General features: G+C 29.8%; 1 protein-coding gene across 2 annotated transcripts in view; it reads left to right on the forward strand.

The window, feature by feature from the left end:
- The window catches only part of FER (tyrosine-protein kinase Fer), a 34,749-nt gene extending 19,155 nt beyond the window's left edge, over positions 1–15,594 (forward strand). For both annotated transcript variants that reach the window (XM_043045909.3, XM_071184968.2), the window contains 8 exons: positions 1,170–1,244; positions 2,721–2,921; positions 4,906–5,082; positions 5,586–5,799; positions 7,015–7,138; positions 9,610–9,761; positions 13,978–14,100; positions 14,703–15,594. In XM_043045909.3, coding sequence (XP_042901843.2) covers positions 1,170–1,244; positions 2,721–2,921; positions 4,906–5,082; positions 5,586–5,799; positions 7,015–7,138; positions 9,610–9,761; positions 13,978–14,100; positions 14,703–14,845 — 1,209 coding nt within the window. In that variant the 3' untranslated portion in view covers positions 14,846–15,594. The remainder of the gene's footprint in view (positions 1–1,169; positions 1,245–2,720; positions 2,922–4,905; positions 5,083–5,585; positions 5,800–7,014; positions 7,139–9,609; positions 9,762–13,977; positions 14,101–14,702) is intronic.
- The last annotated feature ends 951 nt before the right edge of the window (positions 15,595–16,545 follow it).

A 16,545-nucleotide genomic window follows, 5' to 3' on the forward strand; every position in this document is an offset into this window, starting at 1 on the left:
TCACAGTCATGTGATACTTATATTCCTGTGTTTGATGTAGCATTATTAAAAGTGCTATATTCACATTTCGATACTATTTTGTGCCTTAGTTTATTAGTACTTGTTCAGCATATCTTTGAAACAGGTTTTTTTTATCCTTTTAGTTTTGTCTAACATGTAAGATACCTAAGTTAATCAATTTTTTGAAATGTAATTTAAATTAAATTTTATTTAGTATAATAATCTTCAATGTCAATGAGATGTCACTTACTTATATCCTAAAACATTTATGTTTCTTTATTAAAAGCAAACTAGAAAAAGCAAAATGTTCGTGACTTTTTAAAATGATTCAAAAAACAATAAATGCATTAAACAATTTAATTAATTTGTTGTAAAGGAAAATATAACAGTTATATAAAGGTGACAAAATCAATTGGCAAGCTTCCACAATCCTTCTTTAAAATCTAATTTACTATGTTAGTAAAAACATTTTAATTTTAAATATCAAAAATTTTTGTCAAATGAATAATTTCGAACGAATGAATTCATGAATTAAATAAAATTTTATAAATTGGTTTTGAACAAACTTTTCAAATTTGTTTAAGTATTTGTATTGGTTAGCTACAAAGCGGCCATTTTATAATTTGACAAAATTCATAAAATGGCATTTATGAGGCTAATAAATAAATTAAAAAATTTCACTTAGAATTTGTAGCCTCAAACTTTTTTTTAAAATTGCTAATATTTCAATTTCTTGATTAAAATCTTAAAGTTTACAATTACCAAATTTGTGATTAAGGTATCTAGGTTATATATTGCATTATGCATCAAAGATTAGAACAATTCTGTGAAGAACTAAATGTTCTACTAAACCTATTTCAGTAACTGCTATGTTTCCAAATGCGAACAGCTATAAATTTTATAACTGTAATTTAGAAAATAATAAGAAAGTTAGAATGAAATATTTCCCCCATTTGTTTTATTCTATTAATTATTTCACGTTATGTTAGAGCATTACCCCTCATTTGAATGTACATTATGCTTATTGCCCAATAGTTATACAAAAATTATTATACAAAATTTGTATATAGTTATTCAAAATATACAAATACATGTACAAATAACTATAAAAAAATATTTATTTAATAAATCGTTTAATTTCTTGAAAACTTTTTTTTAATTGTTATTAGAATTCATTTGAAGAATCATTTTCAAGCCCTGCAGTTCATCAAAGTTACTCACTGACAAGTCCTGGGAATGATAATGTAAGTTTTTAAAAAGTACATTTTATTTTGGATAGTGATTTTTTTAAAAATTATTTTTAAAATTTACTGTATCCTTTCTAAATTTAATTTGCAAACTACCACTGAAGACTTATACTAAAATATAATTCGTACTGACTGGAATATGTAGAGAAAATTTTTTTTTAATATCATTCAACAATCTTTAGTTAAAGGTTTTTTTCATTAATCATCCAAACTTTAATTTTTTTTCCATTTAAAATTTGATAATTTTTTTCATATTGCATATTTTTTTGTTGATACTTTTCTATGTAAAATTAAAACTTTAAATAAATAGTATGTACTTAATAAAAAAATCGTGTTCAGTAATTTTGTTTGCTATATTTAGTCTTGTGCATGTATTATTTTTTGTTTGTAATTTAATGATTTCTTAAATACTTTGTAAATAATTAAAGTTTTTATCTAATACCTATTGTACTACTAATTAATCATTTATATTTCTCATTTATTTTAAGTGTAAGACTCAAACTTTTTTTGTTAAACAAGCAATGAATATTTTAAAAAATGTTTCATTAATAATTGCCCATATTTTACACACATATTTTTCTTTCTAAAACAGAAATTTAGATCAATACCTCAATTTATTTGTGTAACAACTGTTAACTATAATATTTGATATGGTGCATGTTTCCTTTTCTTCTTTTTTAAAGCAATAATTATAGTTACGGTAGAGGCCCAATTATGCGAGTAAATGTGGACCACGACTCACTCAGATAACCAAAAAACTCGATTAAAGCAAAGAGTATAAAAAAGGAAAGAGTAGGTATAAATGTAATATATTTAACAAATTCAAAATTTATATGAGACATACAATTCATATTATTATTAGAAAGCTTACTTAAAAGAGCTAACTTTACGAGAATAAAAGAGATATAATAAATTGATAAAAAATAGAAAATATTTACTAAAATGTTCTTTTTTTGCATGGATTTACCATTGTATAAATGAATGTTATAATTGTGTGCAAAGATTTTTCAATTCACTTTAAAATTTCTTGAGAAATACCCAGTTTTTGCAACATACGCAAAAAATAAACGTTAGGGGGTCCACATAAAAAATAAACGTACTTTCGATTGCTCTCCTGACTAAACTATGGGGACCCCATTTCTCAGATTGCAGCTACCACCTATATTTTGGGGGTCAGAAATCTGAATCTTTCAGAAAAAGGTATGTTTAATTAATTCATATGTTTGAGGTCACCCCCTCAAGCCATTAAGATGGAGTCCTAGAACGTAAAGATCTGGTCATTAGATCAAAATTCATTCAGAGTGATCCTCTTTTTGTGCGTGCACTGTACATCAAAATGCAAGATAAACTAATAGAATCAATGAATTTTTCTATTGTTACATTAAATGGCGCAGATTTAGCAGTGCCATTTTTATAAATATCTTACAGAAGTTTAAAAGGGCTCTTTGTAACTCTCATGTTTATTTCTTGTAGGTTAATCTTAATCCATCTTACATGAGTCTTCAAGATGAAGATTGGTTTCATGGTGTTCTGCCACGAGAGGAAGTGGTTCGCCTTCTGCAAAATGAAGGGGATTATCTCGTTCGAGAAACCTTCCGGAACGAGAGCAAACAAATCGTTCTCTCTGTCTGTTGGGAGGGCCACAAGCATTTCATTATTCAAACAACACCAGATGTAAGCATTTATTTAATGTTCCTTTTATTTAAAAATGGCTTCTAACCAAGGTTTCTAAAATCAGTATCAAGGTTTGATAATGTTTGAAAATACTAGCATTTTTTAAAATTGTATCACAATACATTTTGTGTTACTGAAAATGTAACTAAATCATAACTATGTAACATATTATATTGCAATAAAATGTTTAATAAATGTGCCATAATTCACATGTTGCAATGGAATAGTAACAAAATAAATAAATGAATAATAATAAATATAAAATTTAATTAAAAATATGAATTCTAATTATATCTTTACATACTGTAAAAAAACTGGTTTAGTGTTTAAAAATTGTGTTAGCGGCTTTAAGTCAGAAAATGTCTATGTGGGAGTTAGCTTACTGTTTTGCCAATGCTAATTAGACCCCTTAAGAGATGTTTTCTGATGACAAAAGGAATTGTACTGTAGTTGTAAAATTTTGAAACTAATTTTATCCTTTTCTTAATCAGGTGTGATTGTACTCCGGGGTACCCCGGAATTCTGGATTTTTTGTATAATTTTTCCTGGGCTAAAAACTAGAAGCATTGTATGCGATTTTTGCTCAAATATCGTAGAAATCCGCGTACCTCAAGACCATTGGTTTGCGGACTTCTGCGAATCAGAAATTTATACTCCGACTACATTTTTAAGCTTTTTATAAATCCCGTCAATGTGAGTATTACATACATTCTTTCGCCAATTTGACTCTTGTTTTAGTGGATTTTCACCATTTTGAATGTTTGGAACTGAGTCACTAATTTGCTAATATTGCGATTCTTATTTATGCTATTTTAATATCAAATATTGATTTTGGTATTTACCTTATTTAGAACCTGCATGTTGCGATACATTTTCACATGATTTAAGAATTTAATATCACGATTTGTGTTCATGCATTTTTAATACCAAATATCTTGATTCGTTTCCAGGCGAGTTTAAAATCAAATGCTGCGATTCGTATTCATGCATTTATAATATCAAACATCGATTTTCACACTGATACATGATTTAAAAACTATGTATAGCTATTCATATTCATATAATCTAATAATTAAGTACACAGTGATTTGATTCCCCGATTTAAAAATTCAATATTGCAATTCTTGTAAGAAGTTATATTTTTCCTAAATCAGTTACTCTAAAGGTGTAATATTCTGCATTAATAGGTAATTTAATTATAATTGTTAGTTCAAAAAAATATGTTAAATACGAAACATGCATGGTATATAAATTGATGTCGATTTTTTGCACATAAAATTTTCAGGTTTTTGACTCTGTGTCACAATCATCCCTGTTTAATAAAGAAAAAGTAAAGTTTACTTTTATTTTAATATTTAACATTACAAAACAACTAACTTAACTGATTCAGCCTTCTTTAAGCCTCTTCCAAAGAAGCCCCTCAGTTGTTGGGATTTTCTATTTGATTATGTGATTGTGTTGGAAAATGTAATCAAATAGATGAGCAGTGTTTTCCTCCTTGCTGGGGGAAGTTGTGTCTCAGTTAGAAGGAAGTGGGTGTTTTGGTAGTTAGTTATGTTTTGCTTTTGATAGAGTTATGTTATTCTCTTGAAGAGTTTTGTTGAATGTAAAGTTTTTCTAAATAAGCATAGTTGCACAGCTTTCTGTGAATTAAATTCTTCATTTATAATAGATATCTGCAGTATCTGAAGCTCAATAAGTTGGTTCTTCTTTTCAACAGATTGAACTTACTTTGTTCATAACGTCGTGTCTCTTAGACAAACTACACTTTATTCAAAAAATTTGTTTACTAGTTTTGCTTTTTTTTTAGATAGACAGAAAATAAATTCTTAATAACTTTTTACCTGTAGATGAGTTACTAAAACAGTACAAAAGGAATACAAAAATAAAAATATGAAGCAAAAAACTGGAAAAGGGTAGCCAGGAAAAAAACTTCTTGAGAAGGCCAAGATCGAGCCATTGATGATGAGCTTTGTTTTTGCAGGGGAAATTTCGATTTGAGGGACCTGCCTTTCCATCTGTGCAGGAACTGATACTATACCAGTTTCATTCAGGACTTGCAGTGACGGGTCGCTCTGGTGCCATCCTTAAAACTCCTGTCTTGAGAGAAAGATGGGAGTTAAATAATGATGATGTTGAGCTCGTGGAAAAGATTGGAAGGGTATGTTCTTTATTCTGATTGCAAATCTTGTTTTTATATAATTTTGTTATAAACTTGATTCATTACTATTGTATGTTGAAAAAATGTTATTTATTAATGCTTTTTACCCTACAATTAAATTGTAAAGATGTTGGTTAAAGTTATGAAAGGTGGTTATTTGTCGCAACTTGGTATCTTTTGGAAAATAAGGAAAGAAAAAAAATGTTATTTAAGAAATTAAAAATGATTAATTATGTATATAATTCTTTATTAATTATATATACATTCGTGAAGCGTTAAGCAAAGTGATGTGGACGGAACTTCTTGTTATCTAAACTAACTAGTTAAATCTGTTACTTGCAATATCAAAATAATAAGTGCAAAATGTTCAGTTTTGCAAAAAATGAAATGATAATAATAAACCTTCCAAAAAGGTATCTTTTATTAAAAAGTGTCTAAAAATATTTTATGATTGGAATAAGGAAACCCTCTTAAATTCTGTTGTTCTGTTTCATTAACTGCAGGGAAACTTTGGGGACGTGTACAAAGCGATGGTGAGGGCGACGGGGATTGAGGTTGCAGTGAAGACGTGCCGTATGAATCTTCCAGATGAGCAGAAGAAGAGGTTTCTGCAAGAAGGAAGAATCCTGAAGCAGTACAACCACCCCAACATTGTGAAGCTCATTGGTATCTGTGTTCAAAAGCAGCCCATTATGATTGTCATGGAACTGGTACCAGGTAACACACTTATTATTCTCCTCCTCTTATCTTATTCCCTCAATTATCAGGGGTAATTGTATTCCAGGTTTTTCCTATTATTCTTCTCCCACTAAAAACAGGGCATGTGATTTTCCCACGAATATTCGTAAAATTCAGCAAATTTCTAGATTATTGGTTCGCTGACTTACGTGAGTAAAAACTTTTAATCCGACAAAAATTTTTTTTTGCTAAATCTCGTTAACAAGGCGTTTGCATAGATGTGATTCTTCCGCCAATCTGATTCTCGCCAAAGAATCTAATTTTTAAAATGGAATTTACCCCCCCCCCCAATTTCACTGTGTTCCGAATATCTGAATTGAACAAAATCCCCACTCACAGTCATATTTTATTGAAATATAAAAAACATTTTATTCAAATATAAAATGTTTTTATCATGTTCGTTAAAAATTGTGATGTTCTTTCAAAAACTGAAAGAAGAAACATCATTTCTAGAGGGAGTTATCTTTAAAACTTCTGTGATTTCAGAATTTTTATTATTATTATTTTTTTAATTTTATCAATTTAAAATTCTTGCTGTAGCAAGCCAGTCACTGGCGATTTTTTTAAATTCTGAAATGAGATCAAAATCAAGAGAATTTCTTTGCTTTCTGATGAACAAGAAAAGTATCTTAAGAATATGATTCTGTAGAAAAATAGAAAATATTATTTGTTTTTGTATTTTTTTCCAGCTATTTTATTGCTTCAACTCTTTCTTTACTCTGTTTTTTAAATTTGAAATCTATAAATATGAAGATGCAGAGTATAACACATTTGGTTGTACCTATGATTTCAATGAATGTTATTATTATGCTTTTTTAAATTTATTGTTGTGTTTTTGTCGGAGAAAATAGTAACTGCGTTACAAACATGAAAAATTCTTGGAATTAGTCATGGAAAGTCATGAATTTTAAAATTTAAAATGTTGCAGATACCCTGATTATAACTTTTTTTCTTCTTTTAAAATTCTTTGTTTCATCCATCAAAAGTAATTATAAATGGAATATTAATAGATAAATAAAGAATTCATATTTTAAATAAACACCCACTTGTAGTAAAAAGGTACTCAGATATTCTAGTGGAATCAATGCTTGTGATTCATGATGATTGCCTGTTATTAAATCCATATTAATCATAAATGATATGATATGTTTCTATTTCTTATGCTCCATTTTCAAAGTGTAAAATGTCCCACAGGTGGTTCCCTTCTGAATTTCTTGAGAAACAACAAGCACAATTTGTTGATAACTGATCTGTTGACGATGTGTCTAGAGGCGGCTAGAGGAATGGAGTATCTTGAGAGTAAAAACTGCATTCACAGGTATTCTAAACAGCTTTTTTGTCATTTTTGGATTCTGTTGGAAAATAGTATGATCTTCTCTGCTGGTGCAGATAATGTAAATGAATTTAAACAAATACAGTAAAACCTCGAAACAACAATATTTTTGGGACCCAATAAATATAGTGTTGTAGAGGGATACATTGTTACATCGAGGGCTTACATACTTTAGGGACGCAATATGATTTTTTAAAAATTTTAATGATTGTATTAACTATAAATGTATATATTATCGAAAAAAAATTAATTTGCAGAGTGTTAATTGTGGTTAAATATTAAAAACAATTGAAATACAATAAGATCGCAAATATAACTGAGAATTGTTCTTGTTGAAAATAATCTGATATTATTGTTTATTTATTCATTTTTCTGACTGTTAAGTCAACCCACAAAGTATGCATTGGGTTCAAAGTACAAAAATGATTTTAGTTTGTGAATGGTGCTCCACCCACCCTCTACAGAAAAAGTTCTCTTTCATGTGTAATGCTTTGTGGTCATTTGTGACTCATGATCAGCTTTTAACATGAAGGAAATGAAATCAGATATGAATGTTACATCTGTGACTTCTTAAGTGATAAGGGAGGCAATTCTAAGAATGGGAAGCTTGTGAGGTTGTCACTGCTTCTTGTCAGAAAAATATGGCAAAAGATAATAAAATAGGATTTTGTGCATTATTTGAAAACCAATAATAAATGGAGAAAATAAGGTTGAAATTTGGAGGAAAAGAATTGTTTCACAAGGGTTTATTGCTTCAGAGTAATATTGAGAGGAGGATAACATTAATTGATATGAAAGTTCATTGGGACTACGAAACATTATTGTAATAGAGGGAGTTATTGTTGTATTGGATATCGTAGTAACTTTCATTGTATTATCATTCAATTAAAAAGTTATTTATGGTGAATTTATAAGAATGCGAGAAAAAGGATAATTTGCATTTATTCTAAAAGTTCAATATTATTAGTATTATAAAATTAGGGGAGAGCAGTGAACCTTTGCTCAGCTGTACCTTAGAATGAGCAGCATAGCCTTGCCATCCATTGGCGACTAACAAAACTAACCTGACATAGTTGTTTCCTTAGCCACCATTAGTACTTAGCAACTTTAAAGTGAGATTTGTGGGAGCTAGGAAATAAAAATAAGACATTTTATGGGAATTGCATGAATTTTTTTCCTTCTAATTCTTTCTAATTGATTAGTATTAAAAATTTAGACAGTGTTGAATTTTTAATTTTGTTCTACTTAATACTAGTATTGTTTGTTAATCTGAACAACAAATTGCAAACACTTTTACAAATCATCTATATATATATATAATCTGTTGTACCTTGGGACTTAATTGTTAAGGATTCACTCAAGTTTTCTGCTAATTTCAGTGCATATCACACATTCATAGATTAATCTGGTAAATAAAGAAGCATTTTTTCATTTTTTTTTCAATAATGTTATGAATATAAGATTTATTCGTTATATTCTGTTCATTTTTCATATAGTACCTGGATGCAACATGATGTTGTACCTTGGGATACTTTGCGAGGGTATAAAAAAATAATTTATTTTTTCCGTATAAAATAACATATTTTTAATTTTAAAAGGTTTATAGATTCTTTAAACGGTAAGCAATAAGATATAACTTACATTTTTACTATAATCTTAAAGTGTTAAGCAAAATTAAAAATATTTGTTTTCAAATTTTGTCAATGTACAATGCCTGTTCCTATTATTTTCTTTTTATCTTATGATTTCTAAAAATTTTTTTAAATATCGTGTGTTTTAATTATTTCATTTTGTATCAAAAGATCAATACTTATTTAACTCTGTGTATTCGTGTTATTAAAGCAGTTATTAATTCAGCAATTTAATGAAATAAAGGTTACTGACTAGTTTTATAATGAAAGTAACATTGTACTTGCTGCTCTACACAAAATTTTTTCCGCATTTTTAAGGTGGTGGTGACTTTTTTCGCTTTTCTAAATTCTGATTATTCTTTTTGAATTTTTAATAGATTTGATATTTTCTTATTAATCGTGAACATAATGTTACAAGAGTTTAGAATTTTTTAAAATAATTTACTTAATAGTTATTTTAGTCATTGCTTTCATTTTAGCCACTACAGTGAATATTTCTTTTTTGCATTAGGACTACTTTCATACAAAATTTACTAAAGAAAGTTCAAATATAAAATCATTGGTGAGTAAGAATCTTCAATAAATCGATGGCGTGATTAAAAGATAAATCAAAATATTAAAAATAAGAAAATAAAATGTTTTGTTTAATTAACACTTGATAAAAAAAATTTTGGGGAGGAAATATTTTACTTGCAAAGTAGGCGGAGTACGAAAAAATAAAAAAGTTTAGAAACCTATGGGCTAGAATTTTTTCAAAAGCGCATCCAGTTTTCAAATTTTAATTTTTTTAAAAAAGTTCTTATGAATGTGTTTATTTATTTGAAGGGATTTAGCTGCAAGGAACTGCTTGGTGGGGCATAAGAATGTTGTCAAGATCTCAGATTTTGGAATGTCACGTGAAGAGGAGGAGTACACGGTCTCGGACGGAATGAAGCAAATACCCATTAAATGGACCGCACCTGAAGCTCTCAATTACGGTAGGACTTCCTATGTCCATATTCTTAAATAAAAATCTGGTAAAAAAAATCAGTTACTAAATTGACCAAGAAACAAAATTTGGAAAAACACTAAGCTCAAAATTTGTCTTCAAATGATGTTATAAAAAAATTTAATTTATAATTAAATTGAAATAGAACAATAGAAACATGAATGTAATATAGAACTTTATCCGGGGACACCATGCAAGCATTCATGTGAAACTTGTCTTTGAATAACTGTTTAACAAAACACTCGATGTAATAGGTGGACCGGAAAGTAATGTCGTTTTGGAGCATAAAATATTCGTTAGTCTTTTTCTTTTAGGCATTGAAAGGTTGTTGCTAACGAGCGTGAATACATTATTGATTAAAAATAAAATCGTGATAACAAATATCAAATGCACCGAAATGATGTTACTTTTCGGTCCTGTACCAGCGTACATTCAGAATTTTTGGTCATTTTTTTCCACTCCTGTGCAACTCCTGTGCAATTTTACCACCTCACCTAGTGGTTGGATAGGATGAAGTGACGCTTATAGGCTGCAAACTGTGGATTAATTTGACAGTCAGCCGGTAAAAGTACTGACATAATTAAAAACTTCATTCTATTCAGAAAACATAAAAATTGGAAATGCCAGTCAACATGTTTCAAGTGCTCAAAAATAGGTGCCCGTTTTCACAACTTGCCAGACATGAATGTGAAGAAGCAAAAGTGATTTGAAATATAAAATGTAAAGTTGCCAATGAAAAATGAGAAAATAAAGGTGGGAAACAAAGCTATAAAAACCGTAATAGCCGAGAGAGAAAGTAAAAAGTGAAAAACAGAACAAGAAACACCATAATGGCCGAGAGAAGCAAATTGGAGTAAAATGCATTTCCACACACTATAGTAAGGTAAGTAATGAATGTCTTTAACAAGGGAATCTGCATTCATATGAATGAAACAAGATTCCAGGGCATCAAGATGAGCTGATGTGGCTGAGGGGAAAATAATTTTAGCATTGTTGAAATTAAATTTTTGCCAGTGACTCCCACAATATACAGCGATTGATGATTTCTCATATTCCTGGTAACGGGCATATCTATCGTGTACCTCAAGTATAATTTTTAAAGCGCGTCTAGTTTGTCCCATGCAGCCAATGTGACAGTGGCAAGGAATGTGGTAAATGCCCCAGCAGCTACCAAAACTAATAGGAAGTTAAAGAGACTAAAATTTAATTTCGTTAACTGGCCTAAAAATTACTTTAAAACCAAAACGGGAGAGGATATTACCAATTTTATAATAAAAGGGAGAAAAAAGCTGTAAAGTAACAAGTTCTGTGTTAGGATTCGAAGAAGAGGGCTGTTTGGGTCTAGTGAGCTTAGCAAGAACTGAATCAACTATAAAAGGGTTAAATCCATGGTTAGTAGCAAGCGAGAGGAGGAAGTTAAATCCTGAGTTTAAAGAAAAAGAGTTAGAGCAAAGGTTTAGTGGGCAAAAAAACGAAAGTATGAAATGCAGACGTTTTCTAACAATTAGATTGATTAGAATTCACATTGAAGGCAAAGAAACGGCAAAATGTTTACGGTAAACAGAAGTGGAGAAATTATCAGGGTATTAGTTACAAGAACATCTAAAAAAGGTAAAATAAAAAAAAAATTCTTGTGAAAAGTTATTTGAAAATTGAGGTCAACTGAGTTGACAACAGAAAGTAACATCTTACGTTTCAGTTTCCTGGGATTGTTTATTTACTACTGAGGTCTTATCTCTCAAAGACTTATCTAGCTAGGTCACGAGTGACAAGCACAACAAAACGCAGGGCCTAAGGCAAAATCTATTTGCGGGACAATATATATATACTTAATATTTCTGTTTGCAGCTTAAGTCGCATAATAGATCAATAAAAATTTGCAATGAACAGTCATATCCTTCAAAAAACCATTTTTGTAAGCATTAGCATGAGGGTGTTTTAAGACATCACAGCTTAGCTCAATTTTTGTTTTTTCAATTTCTTTGTTTACCCATTGTTAGTATGGCCAGTCGTCATCGTGTAGATCATGTCACAAGATGGCAAATAGTTGGAACACTCGAAGCGAGCCCACCGCAAGCTACCTGTTGCAGGGCCTTTGGGATTTCACAAAATGTAGTGTCCACTCTATGGAAAGAGGTTATAGAGCTGTGAACAATAGTCTGACAACCTGGTTAAGACCACACTAGGGCAACAATGCCGGTTCAAGACTGTTATTTGAGTCTAGTCAATAGAGATAGGTCTGCAACAGTGACACCACCCGTATAATTCAACATGAACATCCATTCCATGGATATCAGTGACTCCAAGAGTGAATGCAGATGGTCTGTATGCCAGGCACTTGTAGTCGGCATCCTTTTAAATGTAAAACACACAAAAGACCATCTAGCATGGTGTCGAGAACACTTATCTTGGACAAAGGATGATTGGGGCAGGTTTTCTTCACTAACCAGTCTCGATTCAGTCTGTCCAGCGACTCAAGATGTATTCTCATTTGGAGAGAACCGGGCATCCCTTTAAATGTAAAACACACAAAAGACCATCTAGCATGGTGTCGAGAACACTTATCTTGGACAAAGGATGATTGGGGCGGGTTTTCTGCACTAACCAGTCTCGATTCAGTCTGTGCAGCGACTCAAGATGTATTCTCATTTGGAGAAACCGGGAAGTCGATATCGGCCCTCTAACATTGTTGAAAATGACTATTATGGTGGAGGTGGCATACTGATCTCCATGTGTTCAATAGAGGTATGCTAACTGGTCAGTGGTACAGGAAGGAGAGCCCTATGTGAGACATGTGTACTAAATTCCTTATTTATGGGTTATAAGGCCCATCCACACAGGGCTCAGTAGGGGGACAAACACTTTCAATGGTAAGGATATGCTATCCCCATTGCTCATTACTTTTTTAATGTTTAAATTGTTTCATTATTTTTTGAATGAAAGAAATATCCGATCAAACTATAATATGCCACCTTAACTTTGAATGTGTTATGGCAAATTCTTTGCTAACATTTTTAAAAATAAGCCTTTTAACAAATTTATTTTATCAAAATTGTTTGTGAAGTAATAAATGTGTATCTATCAAACTTTTAATTTAAAATGCCCGCACAAGACAACTGTCCAAATGTAAGATTTTTAAATATAATTCATTTTTATTTTATTACTGAGTTCTAATGTGGGGCTACTGTAATCATCTCCTTATCTTCAGAGACCCCACTTAAATGAATGCCTAAAAAAGATAGAATGAGTTAGTGTTTTTAATTTCGGAAGGATATTGCCAAAAATTATTATTTCGAATAATAAACTATTATTGATTATTTCATTGAACTGTACAAAAGCGGTAAACTTCATCAGAATTCATGAGATTGTGCCACCACCAAAAAAACTTCAATGCTTGACCAACAGGCACTTCAAGGCAGACCGAATTTAAAATGTTTAGTGGGATTAGAAATTAGTACTGTGGACAAAAAACAGAAGAATACTTACAGGGGGAACATAGATAAGCCTTCTGTAGAAGGGCAGGACCTACCCCACTCTGTTGAACCAATGACGAAGAATACTTTATGAGAATTATCGAATTTAATAATTAATTGTTTAAAATTTTAGAATGGGGTATTGTCTTAGGACAAAATTCATAAGTAAGAGCAATAATAATTATTATTATGTAAAAGATAAAATCGATATTGAGGGGCCCAAATTTTTAATCTCTCAGGTATCAAAGCTATTGGGACCATATTCTTTTCAACTTTAACCATATTATTGCTACTATAGTATAGCAACTTTCCTTCTATATCCTGAGGTGCTGAGTGGATTAAAAAGGAAGTAATTTTCCCATTTATGTAACTTAATATATAGAAAGTCATAATCTGATTATTCAAAGTGGAAACAATTAGGGTAAAAATGAAAAAAAGTGGTATAATTCATATGAGTATAACTAAAGTGAGAGACATTTTTTTCCACTTTAATTTTCACAGATCTTGAGTGCATTCTTTTTAACTATGCTGACTAACTTTTATTTAGAAATAGTGGTAAATAAGTCAAAACATTACTGTCCTGCTAATGAATAAAATTAAAACTTCTTTCTTTTTACCCTGATTGTTGCCACCATGTTGTTTGTTAAAAAGTTATTCAAGATGTTTCACAATTAACACACTGTAAAACAAGGCAAACATTTCTAAGTCTTGCACAATGTTTTTATTTTGCAGGAAGATACACCAGCCTATGTGATGTGTGGAGTTACGGCGTCCTTACGTGGGAAGTCTTCTCATTAGGTAACACACCCTATGCTGGATGGTCAAATAGTAAGGCCAGGGAAATGATTGATTCAGGTGAAAATAATATTTTTTTTCTTCCCTTCCTCAATACTCTCTACTAAATCTAAAAATTATTTATCTCGACTATTATTAAATTAAATAATTAAAAAAAAATTTACTAAAATTTATTTTTTGCATGGAATCTTCTTTGGAGAAACAAATTTTATAATTGTGTGCAAAAATTTTTCAATTTGCTTAAAAAGTTCTCAAATATGGCGAAAAACGGAAAAAGTAAGACCAAGCTTAGAGGGACCAAACTTTGGATCGCTCTCCTGACCAAACTATTGGGACCCTATTTCCCAGATTGTGGCTGCTCCCAATATTGTAGGGGTCAGAAATTCGAATCCATTGAAAAAAAAGGTATGTTTATTCAGAGAAAGTACATTCTTGTGTCTGATTTTGTAACTTGAAATATTGTCTGCATTAATTTATTAGCATATTCGAAATCACCCTCCCCAAACATTAAGATGGAGTCCTAGAACCTGAAGATTCAATCATTAGATCAAAATTCATTCAGGGTGGTCCGTTTTTAGTTTGACGCACTGAACTAACTATACCTGAACTAACTATATTAAATAACTTACCCTGAACTAATTATATTAAATTTCTATTTTTAGGCTACAGACTGGAGTCACCCCCCAACACTCCTGAATACATATACGAGCTGATGATTAGGACGTGGGATTACAACCCGGATAGAAGACCCCATTTTGCTGAAATTAGAGAAACACTAGAAAGTATTACTTCTAGTTTTATTTAACATCGTTTTTATTAGTTGAGTAAATTATAGATCAAAAAAGAAATTGGTCAGTGAATTGGATAAAAATGTCTTCAACAGTTGTTGGGGGGGGGGACATTTCATATGCTAAAAGAAAAAGCAATGTTCATTATTTTAATACATTTTTTTATTACAATTTTTGGAATTTTACAATAGTTGTATTCTGTATTGAATATAGTTGTTATATTAATCTCAGATACAAATTGCAAACAAATTGTGGTGATGTTGTTGATTTTTTCAGAAGGAAATCATTATTAAGTTTGGTTCAATTCAGTGTGAGTTTTAAAAAAAATTGCTGCTTACATATTTTTTCAAAATTATTTATTTAAAAATTTTATTTAAGTGAAATTTTTTTAAAATTTCTGATAATGTATACTGAATACGTATACCGAATTCCAATAAAATGAAGAAAAATTTCAAGAATTGGAATCAGCAAAAATCACTTGTTATCAATGTTAGAATAATGAAAAGAAAAAAAGCTTTTTTTTACCTACCTTTTTAAAAAATAATAAATTTTTTCATTAAAGTAACACAAGGTTGTCACTTTGGCAGAAACTTATTTCGTCTAGGATAATAGAAGAAACTGGATAAAATGGAAGAAACTAAAAATAAGTGATAGAATCATTTAACAATGTGAAGAGCAATATCAGAATGACTTAAATTTAAACAAATTAAAGTTAATATGTTATCAGAAAGTTAAAAACTTTTTCTCATTAACTCTTTTTTTTTTTTACAAAATAATAAACTTCTTTTAATTATTTATTTTAGTTTATTTGCAGATTTTAATAATCTGGACAGTAGAAAGTCCCATATCCATATGTTTGTTTTCCAGGAAGATCTATTTTCGGAACATATTTTAACAATGAAGACAAATCTCTTTTCCCTCTTTTTTTTGTTTTATTTTAAAGATTAATTTTTTTTCCTTTCCTTTTTAACCTATTAAAAGTATTTGTAAACAAATTTTTTTTTTGTTTCTTCTTCCTGCTTTTCAGATAGCTTAACATTTATTCTGCTTCAATAAGCATAAAATGTTGAAAAGACAAGAGCAGTTGGTGATGAGAATGAACTTTGAATATTAATGAAGCTGAATATTAATAGTGCTTGAAATCAATATCAGCAACCAAGCTTTATATCCCTTTAAATACTTATAGAATAGAAAAATAAGAACAAAAAAAAATATCCTTAATCATGAAAGAAAAAGTTGCTCACTGTTATTTATATATTATATTATCAAATTAATAAGTGTTTAGTTAATTACACGTCATTCAACCTGTAACAAAATGTTGTCATATGAAATTGATGTTAATAAGTTTTTTATTTTATTTTATTGAATGAGGTATATTTTGAAGTTTCTTCATCTAATCTGGAAAAATGTATTTTCTGGACCTTTCATGAAATTACCAATTCTGGCAATTTCATGAAACTTTATACTTTGGACAATTCTGGATATGGTATTTTCTACTGTTTATCATATTCTTTAAAAGTCGGTTTGATATTAATACTGAACAATATTTGATTACGAAAATGAGTGTGCTATTTGTAATTGTAAATTTGATTTGTGATTTGTTAATTTCGTGTATAAAAATGTGATTTTGATATTTTAACAGTTCTTCTATATTTAGTTTTACTTCTTAGTTTTACACATATTTAAAATATATGTACTAAATAACTTGGAAATTAAT

This window comes from Parasteatoda tepidariorum, chromosome 5, assembly GCF_982258835.1.
Source record: "Parasteatoda tepidariorum strain Cologne lab strain chromosome 5, Ptep-v5.0, whole genome shotgun sequence".
NCBI lineage: Eukaryota > Metazoa > Arthropoda > Arachnida > Araneae > Theridiidae > Parasteatoda > Parasteatoda tepidariorum.